General features: G+C 30.0%; 2 protein-coding genes across 2 annotated transcripts in view; one reads left to right on the top strand and one right to left on the bottom strand.

The window, feature by feature from the left end:
• LOC127281466 (uncharacterized) overlaps positions 1–10,227 on the top strand; it is a 33,562-nt gene extending 23,335 nt beyond the window's left edge. The window contains exon 2 of the mRNA XM_051305189.1: positions 5,260–10,227. Within this exon, the coding sequence (XP_051161146.1) occupies positions 5,260–5,514 (255 nt within the window). The 3' untranslated portion in view covers positions 5,515–10,227. The remainder of the gene's footprint in view (positions 1–5,259) is intronic.
• A 238-nt stretch (positions 10,228–10,465) lies between these two features.
• LOC127281470 (threonylcarbamoyladenosine tRNA methylthiotransferase) lies at positions 10,466–12,671 on the bottom strand. Its single transcript, XM_051305191.1, has 3 exons — positions 12,197–12,671; positions 11,896–12,121; positions 10,466–11,705 (listed from the first exon to the last, which is right to left on the bottom strand). Exons 1-3 carry the CDS (start codon positions 12,366–12,368, stop codon positions 10,478–10,480), a joined length of 1,626 nt encoding a protein of 541 aa, XP_051161148.1. The 5' UTR covers positions 12,369–12,671; the 3' UTR covers positions 10,466–10,477.
• Between the last annotated feature and the right edge of the window lie 12,656 nt (positions 12,672–25,327).

The raw sequence follows: 25,327 nt of genomic DNA on the forward strand, positions 1-25,327 counted from the left end.
TGGCAGCTAATTTTTTGTTTTTAAAATGAAATATTTTTTAATAATATTTTTTATTTTTTTAAAAAAATATAATTTTTTATATTAAACTATTGTCAAATAAATATTTTCTTGAACCAAATAATTTTGTAGTAAAGTAAATTTTGCAAATGAGCCGCTCGAAAAATCACATAAGTCGACTTAGGTGGTTTTATTAAGTTTTGTTATCACAGCATTTTACAAGGCATATAGAATACATGTGTTAAGTTTCCAAAGTTTTTATTCAATATTTATCATTTAATGAGGAGTTCAAACAGCCCGGGTCCCAAAATTAAAGCTCATACGCAAGCGCGCGTTCACATCCGGCGCGGTCACGCTAGGCTACGGCAGTATCTGTCGTCACGCTGTTAGATTGTTTATGTTTTTATTTTGTCGTCGATTTTTTGTTTAAATTAAAAAATGTTGGTTGAAAATGGATAGTTCGACTATACTACGACTACATCAGATTGTAATTACAACGTAGGATTAAAAAAAGTAATTAATAAAGAAAAGTGGAAAGAAAATAAGCGTAAACGTATAGACGTGCTGGAGGAAAAGGTTATGTTGATAAAAGTGGAAAAGAAGTTTCTAAAAAGAAATTTAAGCGTATAAATAAATGTAACAATAATTGTTATACAAATTTTAATTTTTTTAAATTTTTGATCTCTTGAAAATAAAGTTGAACAAGATTCTTATTTAATGAGTTGTACGCATCGAAAGGAAATAAAGACTTTAAAATCAGTTCCTAAAACAAAAAATAGACAGTTTTTTTTTTTTGGAAATATAGCTTACAAGACAAAAATAATTGTGATGAAAATGTTTGCAAAGAGTAATTCGGATGATTACGATAGCGAGTAATTTTTCCATATTTTTTTAACTAAGACTTGTGCAATGTAATGTTAATATTTGATTAAATATTACTATAAAATATGTTATATGACTCTTCAGAAAGGTTTAATATAAATAAGAGTCTTAATATATTAAAATAAAAGTGTTCTTTAATAAAAAAAACTTATCTCAGTTGCATTTCTAGTAGTTAGCCGAGAAAAACCACCTAAGTCATTTATTATAAATTAATGTTTTAAAAATAGCTTAACATATTTTATTAAACTTTTCTCTTTTTTTTAAATTATTATTTGATAATGCCTATTTAGTGGAAAAAATAAGCGACATAATTAATATGCAAATTATATTAGTAATTTGTTTCTGAATTTTTAATTCGATTTTTCTGTAAAAAACCTAAGTTCATGTTCATGAGCGAACGGCACAAAGAATACAAATGAATATTAATTAAATTATTAATTTAAATTTAATTTTTATTGGATTAAAATAATAATTACAAAAATTAAAGCCCCATATTCTTTTCATAATAATTGAAAAGAGATTTAAATAAATTGATAAACGACGTGATAAATATGCAATTATTTATTCGCCGATTTTTTTATTCTGCGCAAATTCCACTATATATATATATGTATATAGATTCATTAAAAGTTCCCTAATAAATCGTATTTATTTTTCACAAATGTGTTGTATGCCTTCCACTTAAAGACAAATGTTATGTTTGTCAATTAAAATAGGTATTTATATTTTTGGATGCAAAAAAAAAAAGAAAAAAAAATGTTTTTATGTGTTTGTCGTAAAATTAAAAAGTGGAAATTAATCGTGCAAACTGTACTCATGAATATTGTGATTAGTGTTTGTGTGTATATGTATGTATATTTTATATGGAGATGCTGGATAGTCCTGTGTGGCTACCATACTGATTCAGGATCCTCTTTCTCTATCCTTTTGCTCTCGTAAATCCGATAGGGGACGCACAGACTTAAATTCACGAAATTTCAAGTTGGCGCGCGGCGTTCTTTTCTCTCTCCTTTTAAAAATATACGTGCAGAATAAATTTTGTCTCTTTCGCTTGATAAAAATCTGAATTGACTATTATACGTAAAAAATTACAATGCAAACATGCAACAAAATGTTATGTTGAACATTTATTTTTATTATAGTCACGTTAATTATAATATCAAAAAAAAAAAAATTAAGTATATTGTAATAACTGTAATATATAAAATAAAATAATTAATTGTATTTATTTAGGAAGTAAAAGTTGCAAATTTGTAAAAAATAAAAACAAAGCAATAGAATTTTTAATTAGTTAATGATAATTAAAATTTTATTATTATAATTAATTAATTCATAATGTGGACGGAGGTAAAATTTACAACCACTTTCTATATAATTGGCGATTATTTTTGCGACCTTTCAATTATATACGTGAAGACATTCTTATAATCTTGTAAAGCCACCATGTGACATTATCGTTTCGATTAATTTCACATAAGAATTTTTTATTGCTTTCTAGTGATTCGTTTAAATGACCGTAAAATGAAATCAGCAAAACGAATTTTTATAAAGTTTGAACTGTTTTTCTGTGTGCTGACTGAGCAAAAAAGAAAAAAAAGAATAATACAGATCGCGTGATAAATGGTGAATTTAGGGGAAAAAACGGAATAAGAAATTTAATTGAATTAATTCATCAAAGTAAAAGAAGTTTTATGGAATAATCATGAAATTGATTTATACGATAACTTTAAAGATTTGCGAGAGAAAAAAGGACCGAGAGCGCTGAAATTTTTATTTTCTCGCCTGGATTTAAGAGTTTCTATTTTTGGATTTATTAGCGTAATTCACAATAAATAATTATGTATACATTTTGATTCAATCTTTGTGATTTATTGGGTAATAATATATGAATTTTAGTGAAACATTCTAGGATTACGTTAGGGTTGACTTTTTATTAGTTGGAGGATCTCGCTTTTTTTTAAAAATGGAATCCTAATTATATTATATTATGCGCAGTATTTAATCATTCTGTTATTGAAAAAAAAATTTGAATATATAAAGTTTAGTTAAAAATGATGAAATTAATTTACTCAATATTTTTTTTGTATTTTTTACTTGTACAAAGAAAACTTATGAGTTTCATTTCCTCTTAGTTAAACCTAAGTGAGCAGCTGTTATGAGAAATTATCGTCGCTAGATTTTTTTCACATGTACATGACCGAGGGTTTGGAAAATAGGAAATGAGATTTGAGTCATTTTCTTCGGTTCTATCGTCTTTGCTCCATTTCATCTCATCGCCAGAGGTGGTAGTATAGAAAATTATACTTCTAACATGTGGTTGGCGTCGAATTCAATATCATTAATATATGTAACAAGATTTAAGAATATTTTTTTTAACCTTTGTAGAACTAAAAAGTATAACTAATTTCATTTATAATAATTATTAAAGAAAAAAGGAAATTTTAATAATTTTACTATTATTATTTTTATTACTTTATTTTAGTACTTTCACTCATTGTCAGTGAAAAAATAATTAATAACAGAATAAAAAATAATAATATGAAAAAGTTACATTCAAATTTATATATATATATTTTTTTTAATAATTATTTATACTAAAAATGAGAAATCAGGGTACTTTTGAGAATATGTATAATTATTTTTAAAAATTGTATGCTGAAATTGAATATTTATATTTGTAAACACCGTTCTGTAATTTAAATCCTATCGAATTACGAAACCAATTATTGAACGCAATATGTTGTAAATAATACATTTTTAAGATATTTAATTAATATTAATAAACAATATATTTCCCCCTAACTTATATTTTTTAAAATAGAATTTGATTTAGCTTTAAATGCAAAAAATTGCACAATAGATTTGCCACGCATAAATTTCAGAGGTTTATATATATCTTTTTTTTAAAGTTAATAGGATCTCGAGAACGATACTCGGAGCGCACCTTTCTTTTTTATTATGGCTTTAAAATAATTCGAAATCTCCCTCTCTCTTCTATATCTACTATAGTTATCTATTATCGCAAGATAGTATAATTTTTTTTATAGTCATTTATTTTGACATTCCAACACTGAATATTAAATTGCAGAATTCATTTCTATTTTTTTTTTTTTTTTTTTTTTTGCATATATTTTGATAAATTGGAACATAGGATATGAAACAAAATTTATCGTTTGTCATAAGTTTAAAAAATTAATTACCTTTTTGTTACGAAAGTTTTTTTTTCAAAAAAGAAGTTTTTATAACTAAAATTAAGAATTATTTTCTCTTTTTTTTAGTTCAGAATTCTTGAAAAAAAAAATTTAACTAAAAAAGTCGAAAGTCACTTAATTACAAGAATTGCAGTATGTTCATTAATTATTTAGAACGTAAAATCAATTTTGTTTACGCCAAGAGGAACATTAATGAATAATATTTAAATGACTTGGTGCGACGTTCGTTAATGAACCTTTGGCGTAAATCAACCAAAAAAAAAAAAAAACATGAAAAAGAAACTTGATACCTTTAAAATATAGTTTTCAAGCCTTAAACTTTTTTTCATTATAGATAAATTAAAAAAAATTTTTTCCTAAGAATTTCATGAATGTTCATTGAATCAAAAATTCTTTTATGACTTCATCTATAAGACAAAATGTAATAAATAAATTTAGGAAATATTTCTCATTTTTAATGTATTTATATAGATCTAAGATAATTCGAATTAATATAATTATAATATTAGAAATCGAATTTGAAATTGAAATCAGTGAAAAATGTCACTAGTCATTATTAATGAAAAGATGGAAATTGGTGAAAAAAAAAACAAATCCTATCTCTCTATTTCTATGATCTTGATCTTTGATCATCGTAAAATGGTTTTAAGTTCCTTGCTGCTGTCTATACAAAATGAAATTTGAATCCGATATAATGTGTGCAACCGTGCGACGAGTTCGGTGAACGTTTTCAACCGTGCGTTAAAACGGCGTTCGATTCCCAACGTGATTTTTTGACAACACTACCGTTACAACAACAACACACGCATGATTCTTTTGCGCTCTTCTTTTTTTTGCCCAGCAACTGAATTATTAAAATTCGATGAGATTACATATTCATATTTGATGGGTAAAAAAAGAAAATTGCGGGAAAAATGGAAATTTAAAATTGCCTGCGATATAAAAAAAAAAAAAACAGACAACCATGAGATACATTTTGATCGAGAGGTTTTTACTCGCGATCTGTTTGCCTTGTGGAATGAATAATATTGCTAACAAGAGAAATTCTTTTTACAATTTAGAAAATATATATTTTTTTTTTGCATCAAAAATGATTTATTTTAATAATAAATTTTCATAATAATGCAATTTTTTGTTAATAAAAAATGATTTTTCTTTTTTGTTTCAGGCTAGTCGTACCCTTGCACCTTGGGAGCATCTTTTGCCTTGTCCAAGATGTACATTTCCATGTCACGTCGACATTGAAAAGAACGTCGGCAAATGTTCGAGGCAAAGCTGTTGTTTTGAATTTTGCGCAATGTGCTCGTCGAGTTTTCACAATGGACCGTGCAAAACTCCATTACTCGCCACCCCGACGAAAAAGAGGAACAAGCCCCTCGTCGTTGGTTCGAGACAAAGCAAGAGGAATTTACGTCGTCTATAGCATTGCCAGAAAGCCTTAAATTTTTAAATATGCTGATCAATTTCCAAACACAATGGTTCTCTCACTCTCTTCATTATATTGAGATGTTTCTGAGTTCTTCTCTGAAATGGAGATTATCGTTATTGTTTAAGTCAATTTACAAGAATTATTTTTTTCCCCCAATTTTTACTCTTTCATGTTTTCATGTTCTTTATATTATTTATATACAAAAGTTGTAAAAAAGTTCATTTTGAAGTTTTATCAAACTTGACGTTTTTTTTACAAATTTTCAATTTACTCTTATTTATAAAAGAGTCGTTATTGCTTTTTGTTTTTATACAGAAAAAAAAACCATTGAATTTAAAAAACCAATTATTTTGATTTTAATTTGAGCATTTTTTTCCGTACGCTATATAATAGTCATTCATTAACAATATTATTGTTAAATGATTAAAAACAATTTTTTTTTGAAAAAATTCTCCTTTTGAGAGGATTGGAAACCTCACAATGTCTCGAGGCATCTCGAAGAATTTCGCATGTACCAAACGTGGTTTGAAAAAAAAAACAAAAGAGAAAGAAAGAGGGTAGAGGCAAAAGCGTCTGCCCATAAAAGAAACTCCAGAGTCACCGTAAATATTTCAGTCTTAAGTATCGGTTGCAATCCTTCACTGGAACGAACGGTTCGTTGGTACTTGTCATCCAGTAAAACTACTTTTTACCGCATAAATTTTGTGTGCCACAATTTTTTTTTGTGGCGGAATCTAATTATTTACATATTTTAATCACACACGCACTACAACAAAATTCGCAAATTTAGAATTTTTTTTTTATTTCATTAAATAAAAAAATATAATCAAATTTAATTAAATTAAAATTAAAATTATTTTTTTTTAATATTAGACAAATTTAAAAAAATTTAACAAAAACAATGTTTAAAACATTTTACAATTTGCATATTTTATACAATGTAAGATTTACTGGATGGTAAAATCGACTTCCGTCCTTGAAATCGTTTCACTATTTTATCGTTGAGATAACAAGAGCGATAAAAGTAGCTTTAAAGATTTCGCGGAAAAAGGGATGCAGCCAAGATTTGTGATTTTGTGACCGTTAAGACTTCAAAGGATGCAATAAATTAGTTGAATATTTATCCAAGGAGAATAAACAATATTATATAATAATTTCATTGAAATTATATTTTTATTTCATTTTAATGAAATTGAAATAATGAAATTGTAATAATGAAATTAAAATAATTAAATTAAAAATTTTTATATATGGCAATAAAATTAATTAAATTTAAATTAAAAATAATTTTACAAGCATTCTACAAAAATTGGTTGTTTTACAAAGTATATAATTTTATTTCTACTACGATAAATATAACTGAATTTTATTGACGTTACGTTGAAGTCTTTCGAAAAATTATGTCGAAAATCGAGTCGATTGACCATTTGTTTATAAATTATGGCAAATGAAAAATAGATTATAAATAATATGTAATTACTGTATATTATTGAAAAAATGGATGAGACATTCAAACGTTTTTCATTGGGAGCTTTATGTATGTAAAAAAGAACAAAGTTTACCAAAAGAATAACGTTTTGAAGTCTCGTCTAATTTTTTTTTTTTTTTATTTTTACTAGTCGCGTCAGATGACAAATTTTTTATGTTGTTAAGTCGCTTGAAAGTATTATTTTGCAGATTAACATGAATTTAAGGATGAAATATAATCTCAGGAAAATCTATCACATTTTTATGGAATAAAAATTTGATTTAATTCATTAAATTTAAAAATTTTTGACTTAATAATATATTAAATTTTATAAAATTTAAATTTATTAAATTAAATTTTATAACATTTTTAATTTAAGAAATTAAATTTTATTAGAAATTTCATAAATATTATAGATTTTTTTGATGAAATCAACTTATTTTTCAAAAAATATATTTTGGTGTACATGGAAGTTAAATTCGTGCCATTTTTTTTTGTTTGAGCCATAAGAATTGCCATACAGAATTTTTCGTACAAAAAAAGAACTCAATCATTAAATTTTTTGTAATTATTAATTGAGAGAAACTCAGGTTCTTAGAGTAATTGCAAACATATATATTTTTTTAAAAAAGTACCTTTTTAAATTCATTAGACAAGATAATTCGCCATTCTTTAAAAATATCCATGTCAACAGTTTTTAATTTTTAAGCATTCAAATTACTTTTACTGAATTTCATATTTTATTTTTTTTCTTTCTGGAAAAAACTGCATGTAAATATACACAAAAACATGTGGAGTAATATTTATTGTATATTCCCCTTTATTTTCGCAATCAGATTAATTTAAAAACATTGTACGTTCAACGTTCAATGAAAAACTTCAAACACTATGGTGCACATGTAACAAGTATTTGAAGTTCTTTTCTTATCATGTATAACTTAATGAAAAAATTTTATTCGTGAAACGATTATTTGTATTTTTGTGTAATTTAATCAAATAGAAGAAAAAAAATTATGTAAAATTTTATTTAAAAAAAAAAAAAAAAAAAAAAAATGTAAACAAAAATTGTATGAAATGAATGTATATTTAAAATTTTTGTATGTATAGTTATAATTTGGGCCTCTTAAAGAATGTTTAATGTAAACCAGTTTAAGAACATTGTAATACATCGTTTTATATAGATATCCTAGAAATAAGCGAGAAAGAAAGTTTTCTTGAAATTCAAATGGCATTGATGTTTACAGAAAGCAATTTATTTTTCCAGATTTTTATAGTTTAGGAATGAATTCAGTGATTATTGAAACACTTAGTTATTAACAAAGCGCAAAATGCATGTAAATAATTTGTAAAAAAAAATATTGCGAAGTAGTTTACTAGATAGATTGAAAATATCAGAATTTTTATTTAACATTATTTCTATTTTATTAAAATTTAAAACATGTATAAAATTTTCATAATTTTTATTCTTTGCATTCCTATTTACAAAAATTATTAATAATAAATAACAATTTAAATAGAGGAAAAATGATTAAATTTGTTTGTACCTTTTTTTTCAAATTGTCGAATAAAATAATAAATTATATTAAATAAAAATTCAAAAATTTTCATAGTATTTAATGAAACAAAATGAAAACTCGACTTCTTTCTGAGATTAACATTTGCCATAAATATTTTTGTATTTCGCTAGATCTCTAGGATATAAGCCCATATACATTTGATACATATCTTTATGAGTGCGAGTATATATATATATATTGTTTAGTTATGTGAGAATAATTTAGTCTTTTAAACGTATGAATCGTGTGTGGTAAAAATTAAGTTATCCCAGTAAAGAAAAATTCTTGAGTGCCTTATTAATCTAAGTGACCAAAACAACAAACAAACAAAAAATTTATAGAAAAATGAAAAGAAAAATCAAAGGAAAACAAAGTGACTTAAACATTCCTATTTTTTTTAAGTTTAGATTATTTAAATATATTGGTGATAATATTTTTTTAAAAATATTTGTGAGATTTAAATTTAAATTAGTAAAAGATATAAAAATTGTGTGACACCAAATATGATGTACACTTTGTTTTCGTTTTGATAAAATATTGAAAGACGAGTTTAAAAGATGAAAGGAAGTTGGATGTCGCGAATTCGAAAAATCAATTTATTTTTGAACGTAAATTTGACATTTCTTCACTTATTAAAAAAAAAAAATGATTTGCTCAAATCGTTTGAAAAAATAAATAAGTTGTATGTCTATTGCCAAAAAAAGGAAACGAAAAAAAGTAAATTTTCAGTATTGCGCATTCGTTCGCCATTCCTTTTATTAAGTTATGCTCTCTGTATCTGGTCATGTGATTTATGCTAAGGATTCAAGTTCAGATCCGGTTTCTTTCTTATATACGGGACCACGAATGCAGCCATTTCATTCCCTTAAACTAATTGAAAGCAAACGCCGCTGCTTGTTTACTATCAAGAATACAATATTTTAATCTAAACTAAAAAGATATTTTACATTTTTGTCAGTTTAAAATTTTCACAAAAAAAAGAAAATATTATTTTTTTCAAAATTAAAGTTTTTATCGTTCTTATTTTAAAAATTTTCAAAAAAAGGGAAGATCTAAATTTGGTAATAATATAAAATCTTTTTTTCTTTTTGAAAATTCTCATACTAATAATGCATATGGTACAATTCAAGAAAGAAATAATTTTTATTGTAAGATATAAATGTAGAGAAGAGGAAAGGAAATTTTCAAAATTTCATTTCTCTCTGATACTGTTTTAAAAAACAAATTTTAGTGCAAATTTATTTAATTTAATTTAGAAATTTTATTTTAGAAAAAAAGACATTAAAATATATTTAAAAAATTTCTTTCCTCTACTCTTTAAATACCTCGTTTTAATTAAAAAATGAATACTCAAAAAAAATATATATTTAAAAACATTTTACTGCATTCTTTTTAGGTATAAGTTATTTAAAAAGAGAAATTTCTAAGTATTTAAAAAAAACAAAAGGTGATACCAAATAAAGCGAAAAATATGCAATAAGTTTATGAAAAATATTAATATTTTTCTAGCTGACTTATTAAATTTACTATTGTAACAATTTATGCTCGAGTGCAAGAATGTGAAATGATACATTAAAAATGCTCAATTTAATGTTATTCGTGTTAATTAATTTCACGGCAAAAATCAATTTGTGTATCTATGAGTTTATCTTTAATTAGTAAATTTTCAAATATTTTGAAAAACTGCATTTTTTATTTTAATTAAAAATAATATCCCCCTTTTTTCATCCTATATTTTCCTGTTGATATTGTAATAAAAATTCACTTGAAAATTATTTGTCTTTCAATAAAAATTTAAACCAAAATATTCCAAAAACTACTACTTTATTTTTTTTTTTTAACTTTTTTCCAAGGATTGTCATAAAATTAAGGAATCTTTTAGAATTATTTATGTTTTCGAAATGAATGAAAAAAAAATCTATTAACTTCAAAATTAATTTATTGTAAAAAGTTTCCACAAAATTTTAGCAAAAAGTGCAATAAACAATCCCACCATTGCAATAATTCGAAATTTCGATGGTTGCATTTCAACAGGTACACCGGAAACAATTCCCCTCGGCAATGATGGCTTTAGAGCTGGTGAAACACCTTCATTAAGTGGTTCTCCTTTCATTGAATGTTTCGTAGCCGATGTTATTTTCACTGTAACCATTTTTCCCATAAATTCCTCTTTCATTGGTACCAAGACTTGTTCATAAAATTTATTGTGCGCAACATAATGTTTTTTATCATGTGACATTTCAGTGACAAGAACTTCTTGCACGCTATCAACTTCATGTCCATAGGGTTCGTAAGATTGGAAAAATTCTGATAAACGTTTTGTTCTCTTCTTGACGTCTTGCGTTGGAACTTTGGTCATTCTTGCCGCTGGTGTTCCTGGTCGCGGGAAAAATTGATTAATAAATAAACTTGGAAATTTATATTTTTCACAAAGTATCATAGATTCCTCAAAATCTATTTCAGTTTCCGTTGGAAATCCACAAATAATATCAGTGGCAATTGTCACGCCAGGAACTTTCTCTTGCAAAAAATCCACGACATATTCAAAATCAGCTCTTGTATATTCACGTTTCATGTCCGATAAAATTTGATCGCTTCCCGATTGCACGGGAACGTGAAGAAAACTATAGACACGTGAATGTCGTAGAATTTTGCCAATCTCTTCCAAATGCTCAAGAATATATGGAGGATTTGTCATACCAATTCTCATCATACAACCCTCGGGAATAATTTCAACTAATTTCCAAAGTAATTCCGGTAAACTTGTGCCAATATCTTTGCCATAGGCACCAGTATCTTCGGAAGTCAACCACAATTCGCAAACACCTTCATCGAAAGCTTGTTTTGCCCTCTCGACAATTTGCTCCGGTGAATAGCTACCAAGTTCACCTCTCGCGTGTTTCGTTTTACAATAAGTACATTGATTAAGACATCCTGTATTAATTGCAATGATTTCAATTAATGGATTTCGGCGTACTTTGGGAAGATCGAGTGAAGCACCTCCAATTTTTTTACCAGACTCTTTCTTTTGACCCAAAAATCGAACGCTATTTCCTTTTAATGTTTCCTCGACAACTTCAACAACTCGATCAATTTGCTGAACTCCAATCATACTTAATCCTTGAATGAAACTTGATTTTGGCGCTCCTTGTGGTACACAACTGTAAAATTAAATTTTTAACAATTACAATATTAAAAAAAAAAATACTAATCTATAAGCAAATTAATTAGAAATTGTTAATAAAAAAAACAAATACTAAACTATAAGCAAATTAATTAGAAATTGTTAAAAAAAATGTTATACAATGAAAGAAAATTTTCTTAAATTTTTTTAAACAGAAAATAATTTACCCTGCAACTACAACATGTTTTCCTAACTTTCTTCCAGCTTCGATCTCATTTTTAAAGTGATCTTCCGCTGGATTTTTAACAGTACATGAATTCAAAAGCCACAAATCGGCACGATATTTATCTTCCGTTAAATTATAACCATAAGCAGCAAGTTGTCCAGCCATATATTCACTATCGGAACTATTATGAGTACATCCCCAAGTTTTTACAAAAATAGTTTGAGTACCTATAAGACAATAAAAATTGTTGGTAAACTTAAAGAAATAATATAATAATAACGATAATTGTTACTGGATTTTACCTGGAATTATACTCGAATAAATTGGCGGTTCAGGTATTGTTTCTTGGTCCTGTTTTCTCTTTGCTCGAACAGTCACTTTTTTTCGAGAACTGTATCTTTCTTTTGGAGTAATATCTTGTGAAGATATTAAATCTTCAATATCATCAATGATTTCAGTACATGGGGAAGACATTTTATTTTTCTCTTAATTTTTAAAGTAAACAAATAACAAAATTTGTTTTAATAACCTTATGTGATGTATAACAAAATTGATTCACATTTGTAAATTAAGTTACAATTTGTTTAAGTATTTAACTATATTAAATTTAAACACAATTTAACTATCTACTTTAAACAACTATTTTCAGTAAAATAGTCAATGTAACACTTAATAATGTTTAAAAATGTCTAAAACTGAAAAATAATTAAACTATTTAGAGGTTATATTGACATCCACGAGGTTTGTGATGTTGTGATTATGATCATGAACTATGTGAAACTAGTGCGGACGTTGACAGCACTGTCATTCGATAAATCGAAGTTCGATTTCTCCATTTGTGACGTCACTTTTCAAAATGGTTGCTTGTCGGAAGACACAATGAGCAGTAGAGCTGTGGCTGTACCTTTATAGAACACCTGAAATCGAAAAAGTGTCCATCTCTGTCAAGTGTGTTACCAATCCCTGCTGTAGTGTTCTAAAGACAGTAAATTACGTCAAGAAGAGAAAGAAGATTACGGTAATTTACCGGTAAATTACCGGATCGTTTTTTCTCTGAGAATTTATGAGAATTTTTACTTGTACTTTTATCCTTGTCTGACACGTGCGTTGTCATGACAACGTGTATGACGAGGATAAAAGTACAGACATATGTTCCTGACTGTACAATTATTATTATAATGAAAAATATCTTTGTTACAATATATATTATATATATATTAATATATTAATATTGATATAATATTACATTATTATATTGAATCAGGTACATTTATATGCCTGCACTTTTATCCTTGTCTAACACACATGTTGCCATGACGACGCACGTGTTAGACACATAGAGATAATATAAATAGAGTGGAGATGGTCTGTATAGAGGCGTCCGTTTGATAGAAAGAGAACGCGATTTTAGCACCAGTAGGTGTCTCTCTTGCGCTGGTGCTTATTGAAGGACAGATACTGGTGTTAAATCTTTCTTCTCTTTCCAACCCATTCTGTTTATGTCAGGACACTTCCCTCTTACGCAGCCGCCTATACCTTGTCTACTCTATTTATATTATCTCTATGGTTAGACAATGATAAAAGTGCAGGCATATATACCCGACTGTCATCTTGTCAGTAAGAACACAGAGAAAATTAGGGTGCAGTCCCATGGAGCAGATTAGCAGATTAGACGTTGACCAATAAAAAAACAGTCTCTAACGGAAATGCAAAAATTTGCCGCGAGAGATTAACTTTTGATTGGCTGAAATCTATTCTGCTAATCTGCTCTATGGGACTGCACCCTTACAGTCTATTATATTCAATGTTCAAATTATTCATTTAATAACATGTCGGTCGTTTATTTATAACTTACATACTATAAAAATACATATTTAAATTTAAAAAAGGCAATTATCAATCACTTAAATGAATATTCTCATATATTCTCATAAATTCTCTTTTTTTCGGTAATTTACCGCAATTTTCTTTCTTACCTTCTCAGGTTTCAATTTTACCGAGAATTTTAAAACACTACCCTGCTGCACATTCCCGGTGGCCGGCAGAGATGGGTAAGTAACATACTTCATGTATGTTACCTAAGTTTGCTACGTATGTTACATGTGTATACAACTTGTCCAGTTTGCTACACAACGTTTGTTACATTTCATGACGTAGGCACTCTGGTCAGAAGCAAATATAACCTCAATCTAGTTGGTTCCCGCTATGTGCTTAGCACGAAGTAGTATAAAGAGTCCCCACTATGCAAAATAAATATGTACCGAGTTTTCTGACAGCCTTTCAATTTGGTAGGTTAGCGATACTAGCGCGATTACCGGGGAAATTGTTGCAACTCAACTGGATAATGGCGGAAATGTATGTTTGTGAGAGATTTGTCGTCTGCACTCGACTCTTCACGAGCAGATACGAATCATCACGAAACATACATTTCCGCCATTATCCAGTTGAGTTGCAACAATTTCCCCGGTAATCGCGCTAGTATCGCTATCCTACCAAACTGAAAGGCAGTCGGAAAACTCGGAACATGTTTTTCCTGAAATTGCCTATGCAGTGGGGGCTCCTTATACTACTTCGTGGTGCTTACCCTACCGAAAGAGTGGTACTGGATATAGTCTTTGAATTTTTGTTTGATTCGTGTGAATTCACAACGTTCAGCAGTGTAAAATTAAAATGTTTAACGTTGTAAATTTACAAAGCATAATAAATTAACATTGTTGAATAAGTTATTTTACATTTGGCGGGTAAATCGACACAAAATTTTTTTTACAGTGTTGCTTTGTGGACATTCTTTTTAAAAATGAATCGAGGTTATTAACTTAATAAAAATTATTAAACTGAAGTGCAATAAATTACACAGCCACACAAAAAAAAAAAGTTCTGATCTGGGGGTCTGACTATATATTTTCTATGTCTTTTGGGTCGCTGAATCCGAATCCGAGGCCCATTCAACCCCATCACATCAGGTTTTTGAAAAAACCTCAAAAAACCAAAATGGCGGACACTTTTTTGGAAAATTTATCGGATTCGCTTGAAACTCGCTACTCGGGGGTTTTTGGGGTCGCTGATTACGAATTTGAAGTCAGTTTTCAAAAATTCAAAATGGCGGATCCAATATGGCGGACATTTTTTTGAAAAATTTGCCGGATTTGCTTGAAACTCGCTACTCGGGGGTTTTTGGGGTCTCTGATTACGAATTTGAAGTCAGTTTTCAAAAATTCAAAATGGCGGATCCATTATGGCAGGATTTTTTGTCAACTTTATTAGATTCGCTTGAAACTCGTTACATGAGGGTTTTTGAAGTCGCTGATTACGAATTTGAAGTCCAATTTACAAAACTTAAAATGGCGAATCCAATAAAGATGTTCTTTTGAGAAATCAAAAACTTGAGTGTTTTAATTCACCCGTATTTACTTTGTATCTTGCGTGTGCCTGCGTCCAGGGCACCTCCACGTGGTGTACATTGGGTAACGCAAATGCCGACGGTACATTATATAGTAAAATAGACGTGATAACATAAACATTGAAACTAAAGATATTACGCGCGTTTAATAGCACAAATTGTAGGTTTTTTTAGATTATGTCCGAATCCTGATATGATAAATTTAAACTGACTTCAAATTCGTAATCAGCGCCCCCAAAAACCCCCGAGTAGCAAGTTTCAAGCAAATCCAGCATTTTTCAAACAAATATCCGCCATATTGGATCCGCCATTTTGAATTTTTGAAAACTGACTTCAAATTCGTAATCAGCGACCCCAAAAACCCCCGAGTAGCGAGTTTCAAGCGAATCCGATAAATTTTCCAAAAAAGTGTCCGCCATTTTGGTTTTCTGAGGTTTTTTCAAAAACCTGATGTGATGGGGTTGAATGGGCCTCGGATTCGGATTCAGCGACCCAAAAGACATAGAAAATATATAGTCAGACCCCCAGATCAGAACTTTTTTTTTTGTGTGGCTGTGTTATTATTTAAAGAATATTTCATCTCTTTATATTTATCAGTAGATCTATTTACCTGAGTTGCCTGAGACATTATTATAATTTATCTGTTATGATGATGAGGCGAGTCCGAGTTGACATCCGAAAAGTGAGGTTATATTTATAATATAGTTTGCGACAATTTGTTACGTATACTTAGGGTGTTTTCGGCATTCACTCAGAGTTAACTCTAGAGTTAACAGTGGTGCTCAATGATATTATCTTTGAAAATTTATTTACCTAAATAAAATAATTGATTTTCTATTTTCATCACCCTGAGTTTGAAGTTAGTTGTCCTTGTTTGCTTACTTTTTTTAATTTATACGTATTTTTTGTTTTTCATTTAAAAATGGAACATATTTTTGCTACCCATAAACGTGTTATTTTTTTAAAGTTTATAGTTTTCAAATTTTTCATTATTTCCCTAACTTTAATTAATCTGAATTGTTTAAGGAACTAGATTATTTATTTTAATTAAAGTTGTTTTTTATAAATAAAAAGTTAAAATAATTTTTAATAAAAATAAATTATTATGTTTCAATTTACACTTTTCAAAACAAACAATCCGTTCACAAATTTTGTCGGCCATTAAAGGTTAGGACTGACCCTTTTTCTTTAGGCTGCAGTCCCATGGCAGCGTTTTGCGTTGCGTTTTGTCACTAGACCATGAGTGTAAAAGAGATGCAGATATATGTTTGCTATGTTTACACTCAGGGTCTAGTGACAAAACGCAACGCAAAACGCTGCCATGGGACTGCAGCCTTACTCTCGCAAGAAAACAGAGTTAACTCTGGGTCATCTTGTAATAAATTTTTGGGGACTTTTATGAAATCTAGAATTAATTAATTAATTAATTACAAAACCAAGAAAAGTTAATAAGGAGATTGTTAATTTCGTATTTTTTTCACATTCTTTTTTTGAGTTTCCAAAAATCAAGTAATCGTCTAAATAGATGACAACTCTAATGCCCTTGGATCTTAGCCAGTTGATTACTGGTTTACATAATTTTGTAAAAATGAAGGGGGCAGAAGATAACCCGAAAGGCAAAGCATTAAATTGAAAAATTTCCCTTCCATATCTAAATCGGAGATATTTTTTATCTTCTGTTTGTATAGGAACTAGCAAATACGCGTCTTTCAAGTCCAATCTACACATAAAATCCCCTTTATTTAAAATATTAACCGCTGTTCGGATGTCCTCTATTTTAAAATGTTCCTTTTTAACAAAAAAATTGAACGATTTAAGATTTAAAATAAATCTTTGTGTTACATCCGGTTTGTCTACGAGAAAAAACGATGATAAAAATTGTCCCTTAACTTTTTCACAGGATTCAATAGCATTTATGTCTATTAATTTGCTTATTGCTTTGTCGAGTTGTTCGTTTGGTGAAGGAACAAAAGGTTCATTATTTTGAATGACAGTTTTGACTAAATTTATTTTGTAACCTTTTATTATTTCTAAGACCCTTTGGTCTTGTGTTATTTGTTCCCACCTGTTAAGATAAAATCTTAATCTAGCTGCGTGACTTACCACGTTATGCTCTAAGGCTTCTTCCTCTGCGGCTGCGACTGTGAATAAAATTTCTTCGCTGGGGCCTTCCAGCGGTTGTTGTTGTTGTTCGTCACTCTGGAGGTAAATGGTCTCTGTGGATTGTAGCCCCCTCTTCCAACCTCCCTTCTCAGAGCAGGGCTTCGCCAGTTTAAAGGATTGGACCTCGTTTGAAATGGCTTGGGTCTTAATTCCTTGGACAACTCCATAGTTTTGGAACTCTCCACTAAACTCTTAATGTTATCTCCAAATAAAAAACTAGTTGGATTCGCTTTTTTTAAAATTTTTTGAACCTTCTCGTCGTATTTTCCAACTAGGAAAATCTTTCGTGCCTGTGTCAAGGAATAGAAAAACTCTGACAGGAGTTTTGTTGCAGACGAGAAATTTTCCAAAATTTGTTCTCTGTCTAAGGGATCTTCCGTGTCATTGAGAACTGCACTCAAGGTTGAAGAAACTGCTGCAAGTGCCGAACCAGTCAATTCCTGATAATTTCTAAAATGCTCATCGTGAGCTGACATTTTGGGATGTAAATCCACCTGAATCTCCTCATTAAGGATAGGAGCTGCTAGAATGACACTACCCTTTCTCGGAATTGAATTTATTATTTCATCTTTTTCCTCCTTAGTCCCAAATCCTTTAGATGTCCAGGCATGAACTCTCTCTGCAACCTCTTTAAGCAATTTTAATTCCTTAGGGGAATCAGTGGGATTTTTCTCAAGAAAATAATCAACTTCAGGAGGAGTTTCCTCGGTGGCTTTTTCCGTGGGAAAATCAAGCGAAGCCATGTTTTCATTTTCATAATTCATAACGTCTGGAAAATATGAATTTATTTTTAATTCTTTTAAAAGAAGGTTTTGTGTTATATTTTCTCTTTTTTCCGTTTTCGATTCTTGATCGAAAATCAGAAATCCGTTTTGGTTGTTGGCGACAATTCTAGATTGAAGCTTCACCATTTTGGGAAACATGGCGCCTGAGATGCCTGTAGCACGCCAGTAAGGACGCTCTAAAAAAAAGACTTACCTTGGAATTCAAGTTGCTGATCTTCCTCAGCTATTATTGAAGTGTTATCCTGATCCTCTTTCGTGATCTCCTCCATTTCCGCCAGTGTAGAATTCATTTCAATCTCTGCTAACCTTAACCTCTGTTCCAAAGCTCTCTTTCGATCGTCCATGATGTGTATCCAACCAACGCCAAGAAACGAATGAAAACCGTAAAGTACGCGGGAACGGAATAGACAAGGGGGAGAACTTCTTTATTCTATCTCTAAACAGTGGCGTCATCCAACGACAAGTAGCGGTACTACAAGTTATATCTTCGAACAAGTTAAATGAAATATAATACACATTTTAGGTATCATACGTAGCAAACCTTGAGTTTGCGACATTTACCCATCCCTGGTGGCCGGTGTTGCCGGTTTTACCATTAATCTGGCTTTCAAAGCGTGCAGCACGCGTGCCTCAGTGAATTGTAATTTTTAAAACATGACAATATTTTTTCTTGGTTTGTACAGTTTATTTGTTGAAATAATAATACAATAACAATTGTCTGTTATAATTTCGCATAGCGAAATTTATGGGTTATGTTGAAGAACAAAATTTTTTCAAATATGAATAATTTTTAGATAAATTTTTTTTTGTTAATATGATACTCGAACAAAAAATAATTTTTCAGGTTGAAAAATTAAGTGTCTTCGAGCATATATAAAATGAATATTGCATCTGATGCCTGAACTGTAGTAGTAATAATAAAAACAAGATGTAAATTCAGATGTTCATTACATGAACATTTTGCCTCCTCTTTACGATCAGCAAAAGAATTTGCTTCCTCGTGGAGAAAGTATTAACATTAAAATAAACATACATTAATAATATAATAATATAAACATTTGAGTATACATTGGAGTTAAACTTAAAAAATTAATGGAAGTTAAAAAATCAAAAATTCACATTCTAGCTGAAATTTCTAAAAATTAATGAAAAATAATATATAATTTATAATTATTTACAATTATATCGGTTTGTTTTAATGCAAGGAACACATTTATTTTATATTTTAGCTTGCATTTAAATAAATACAAAATTTTTCAGTTAAAAAGGGAATTTTTTTTTCAACTTTCATTAATTTATTAAATTTACCTCAAATGTATACTTTATATATGTTACGGTTAAAGTGCGAAGGCATTTTGGTAAAAGTGAGAAATCGGACATTTGGGAAAGATACGTACATTTACCAAGTAAATTGGTAATTGTACACATTGACCAGCCCTGGTTGGTAAATGTGAAAATTTGAATTGAGTGATTTGTATAATAACCCTGGCGGATTCGATTTGCGTAATGTCTACTTAACTAAGCGGACTTTAGGTAGACATTAGGTAGACATGTAAAAAAACGTATAAAAAAGCTATTAATCGACTTATTATGATAAAAAAAGTTGATAAAAGGGTAAATGAATGTTTATAGAGTAAATTCGTACAAAATTTGTAATTAATAAAGCAATAAATAATTAATAATGAATGGAAATGTGCGCGAGGTACCTGATCAGTTCAGCTGTACAATTATTTTCGTGCTATTTTCATGAAAAGAATATAAATTAACTGCAAAAACAATTGATATTTATAAAAAAGTGTAAAATTGATTTAATTTTATTGTTTGCAATACGAATTATTAAATAATAATTAAGTTTTTATCAAATGTGAATAGTGTTGTGAAAACCTGTGAAAACTAATGAGTTACTACATTACCGATCGCATATGAGAGATGGCGCCACCAGTTTTTACAATACAGTGCGAGCATGTTTTCTTCCAAGCTTTTGCTTTGAAAGAAAATAAAAAGTGAATTTTAAAATGCAGAATAAAGTTATACAAATAATTATTGATTTCATAATTGTTTCTCGTCCAAAATTACGGACATGATTGCAGATTTTTTGTTACACTCATCGAGAACTTTTTATTATCATATGCGATCGGTAATGTAGTAACTCATTAGTTTTCACAGGTTTTCACAACACTATTCACATTTGATAAAAACTTAATTATTATTTAATAATTCGTATTGCAAACAATAAAATTAAATCAATTTTACACTTTTTTATAAATATCAATTGTTTTTGCAGTTAATTTATATTCTTTTCATGAAAATAGCACGAAAATAATTGTACAGCTGAACTGATCAGGTACCTCGCGCACATTTCCATTCATTATTAATTATTTATTGCTTTATTAATTACAAATTTTGTACGAATTTACTCTATAAACATTCATTTACCCTTTTATCAACTTTTTTTATCATAATAAGTCGATTAATAGCTTTTTTATACGTTTTTTTACATGTCTACCTAATGTCTACCTAAAGTCCGCTTAGTTAAGTAGACATTACGCAAATCGAATCCGCCAGGGAATTTTTTTTTGCATATAAAATGTGAAAATGTAATGAATATTATTATTAATAAATTGAGATAATATTAAATATAAATTGTATTAAAGGAATAGAATTATAATAAATGAAAATGAAAATTATAAACAGAAGTAGGAAGACAAATATAATGTAAATTTTTGATTTTTTAACTTTCATTAATTCTATTAATTTAAATTAAAACTATACTTTATATATACCAATCGATTTGTCTTGACGTAAGGAATACGATTTTATTATATATAACCTTAAATTTTTCTACTTAAAAATTTTTTCGATAAAAAAAATTTTTGGAAAAAGACGATAAAATTTATTTTTTTTGTATTTTTTAAAATCCTTTGGTCAGATTTGAGATATTAATATGATAAATGAGCCTACCAAATTTTATCTAAATCCATTAAAACCTGTTAAAGTTATCGTCTAAACAAAAAAGGAATCCACACACATACTCACACACATACATACATCCGGCCAATTGATCAGGATTTCATATTAGTCAGAAATGTGCTTAACATCATTTAATTAAAGTTAAGATATTAAATTATATTTTCCAATTAAAAGCAATTTATTATATATATAATTAATTATATGTTTTACGATTATCATGAATAATCCCAGGTGAATTTTTAAAAAAAGTCCAAATATATTTTTATTAAAAACGCGTTTTTCGTTGTTCTGAATCAACGTAAACATTACTTTTTTCTTGATGAAAAAATATTTGACTTGTAGACTTAAAAAATTTAGGTTCAATTGGTAGCTTTTTAAAGGTAATATGTGTTGTTTTACAGTAAAAAAATAATAGACCCTGAGGGCAAAAAACCATGTTCGTTCTAAAAACCTTTTAAGAACGTTTTGAGAGCGTTTCATGTCTGCCAAATAATGTTCTAAAATATTATTTGAACATCCATGTTCTTAAAATGTTCCAGAACATTATTTGGCGGACGTGAAACGTTCTAAGAACGTCCTTAAAACGTTTTTAGAACCAAGATGGTTTTTGCCGACAGGGGAGACATGCTGTTTAATTTTATTTGACTTTGTAAGGGTTTTTTCAAGGTAATTATAGGTGTTTGAAGGTAAAAAAAAGGAATATGCTGTTTAACTTAATTTGATTTTGTAAGCGATTTTTTCATTTTCCAGGAAAACATTCTATCTAAAAAAATTAAATAGAATAGATTGTTCTCATTCCCTTGCAATTTAGGTTCAATTGGTAGGGTTTTTTGAAGGTAATATGTGATGTTTTAAAGTAAAAAATAGTGGAGACATGCTGGTTAATTTTATTTGACTTTGTAAGAGATTTTTTCATTTTCCAGGAAAACATTCTATCTAAAAAAATTGAATAGAATAGATTGTTTTCATTCTCTTGCAATTTAGGTTCAATTGGTAGGGTTTTTTGAAGGTAACCCAGGTGCGAATTGTCGGTCGGCCCATGGTCGGGCCGACCATGTGCATGGTCGGCCCACCTCGGGCAGCCAGAGGTCGGGCCAACTAGCGAATTGATAACGTCGGCCGACCTATGGTCGACTAAGTTGGACCGACTATGGGTACCATAGTCGGGCCGACCAAGGCTGCCCTAGTTGGGCCGACCATCCTTGCCGACGGTCGGCAGCCATAGTCGGGCCGACCATGGCAGCCATAGTTGGGCCAACCTTGGCTGCCGACCATCCAACTTGACGGTCGGCAGCCATAGTCGGCCCGACTAAGGCAGCCGAGGTCGGCCCAACTATGGCTGCCATGGTCGGCCCGACTATGGCTGCCGACCGTCGGCTATGATAGTCGGCCCAACTATGGCAGCCTTGGTCGGCCCGACTATGGCTGCCGATGGTCGGGCCAACTAGCGAATTGATAACGTCGGCCGACCTATGGTCGACTAAGTCGGGCCAACTATGGGTACCATAGTTGGGCCGACCTTGGCTGCTAAAATTTTGCCGACCATAAACATTAAAATATAAAAATTTGTTATACAAATAACATATATTAGTAATCATTTTAAATTCATTATACATTTATTTTATATACTTAAACACTAAACGCAATCGTAAACATACATATATACAAATTAAAATTTTTAACGCTCGCAGGGATCGAACTCGCAACCTAACGCACCGCAGTCTAATACGCTAACCACTACACTACGCAATGACATATGAGTCACGGAGAAAAATAAATGTTATAAGCTACAGCTTGAAAAAAATTAAAGTTAGTAATTCAAAATAATAAATTAATCACATATAACCTTTTTTCTTTTTAAATTAATCAATTACAAGTAAATTAACAAAAACATTTTACATTTGTCAATGGTAGGAGAGAAATTTACTTTATGATGGTCGGCCCAACTATGGGCCTTGGACGGGCCGACTGTCTCTTCAGAAAATTGAAATAAAAATAAAATGTTAATTATAATAATGAAAAAAAAATTAATCTAAAAATAAAACAATTTAGATAAGAAAATTATTTATATAAAACTTTTAATTTCAAAATAAATAAAAATTATGTAACAATTAAATAAATTTTTATTTTAGATACTTTGAGCTTTTACTAATTGATAGTTTATTCTATTATTATTGATACATGCGGTAAAAAAAAAGTCAATTGGAAATAAATTTTGCGTGTAAATTGTTATGTATTTATATTTTAATAATTAAAAATGGCTTCAGTACAATATAATAATAATAAAAAAATAATAATAAAGTTGGTTGAAAAGTTCTTGGAAAAAAATAACTTAACACATTTCTCCAAACTTTATTACACTTGAGGATTCGCCACTGATGAATTTCTTCCTTTTCGCCCTCCTTCTCGGTCCTTCACATTAGACAACCAAGTACTTAAATCACTCGAAATTTGGTCTTCAGAAGCTTCCATGTCCGAGTCCAGTAAAACTTATTAGAATAAATATTAGTGATATACAAAATTGAAATTTAAAAAATATTGTAAGGTAACATAACATAACATTTAATAGCAATAAAAATTGCATTTTTATGAAGTATATTATATCAATGGCAAAACATTTTTGTGGCATAACCTTAAAATTAAACTTATTCTTTTTGTACAAAAATTACCAAATTTATCTAAACATATATTGCGTTATAAAAAACCTAATAGTTATACATACTTGCAATTAATTGCCGTTTCTTCACAAGACGGTAATAAAGTCTTATCTTCATGTTGATTTGATAAATCAACGGATTCGCAAATTTCATTGTTTCTCCTCTTTTCACATTTAGATAGAAATCTATATTTTTGTATCCTCTCATAATTCGATTTCGCTTTAATCATTTTATAAATCAATCGAACTTAACTTTTGACATTCCACTTGTAAGCAAATAATATCTCGCAAGAAAATTTATTGTTGTTTAGCACAACACGACAACAATCGTGTTTCTTTTGAGAAAAATAATTCTGTAATCCTTGATATACCGACCATCGATATACTCGGCTGCCAGTCATGCTGACTACATTCCCCGTAGTCGGCCCAACTGCGGTTTTCAAAGTCATGCCGACCATTCTCCCCCTAGTCGGCCCAACTGTGGCTGCCATAGTTTGGCCGACTATGGGGAAGAATGGTCGGCCCAACTATGGCAGCCAAGGTTGGACCGACCTTGGCTGCCAAGGTCGTACCGACCATTGTCCCCCATGGTCGGCCCAACTATGGCAGCCAAGGTTGGCCCAACTATGGCTGCCAAGGTTGTGCCAACCATTTTCCCCTTAGTCGGCCCAACTGTGGCTGCCATAGTTGGACCGACTATGGGGAAGAATGGTCGGCCCAACTATGGCAGCCACAGTTGGGCCAACCATGGCTGCCAAGGTTGTGCCGACCATTACCCCCATGGTCGGCCCAACTATGGCAGCCATGGTTGGCCCAACTGTGGCTGCCATAGTTGGACCGACCATTACCCCCCCTGGTCGGCCCAACTATGGCAGCCAAGGTTGGCCCAACTATGGCTGCCAAGGTTGTGCCGACCATAATCCCCCATAGTCGGCCCAACTATGGCTGCAATGGTCGGCCCAACTGTGACTGCCGACGTCGGCAGCCATAGTCGGCCCAACTTTGGGTGCAAATATTTACCATGGTCGGCCCAACTCTGGCTGCCGACCGGTCGGCAGCCAGAGTTGGGCCGACCATGGGCCGACGAACCAACTCTGGCGGCCGACCGAAATTCGCACCTGGGAATATGTGATGTTTTAAGGTAAAAAATAGTGGAGACATGCTGGTTAACTTTATTTGACTTTGTAAGAGATTTTTTCATTTTCCAGGAAAACATTCTATTTAAAAAAATTGCATAAAATTGATTGTTCTTATTTTCTTGCAATTTAGGTTCAATTAGTAGGGTTTTATGAAGGTAATATGTGTTGTTTGAAGGTAAAAAAATAATGGAGACATGCTGTTTAACTTAATTTGACTTTGTAAGGGATTTTTTCATTTTCCAAGAAAACATTCTATCTAAAAAAATTGAATAGAATAGATAGTCCTCATTCTCTTGCAATTTAGGTTCAATTGGTAGGGT

This window comes from Leptopilina boulardi, unplaced genomic scaffold (genome assembly GCF_019393585.1).
Source record: "Leptopilina boulardi isolate dan_hultmark-lab unplaced genomic scaffold, ZJU_Lbou_2.1 LbouV2_269, whole genome shotgun sequence".
NCBI lineage: Eukaryota > Metazoa > Arthropoda > Insecta > Hymenoptera > Figitidae > Leptopilina > Leptopilina boulardi.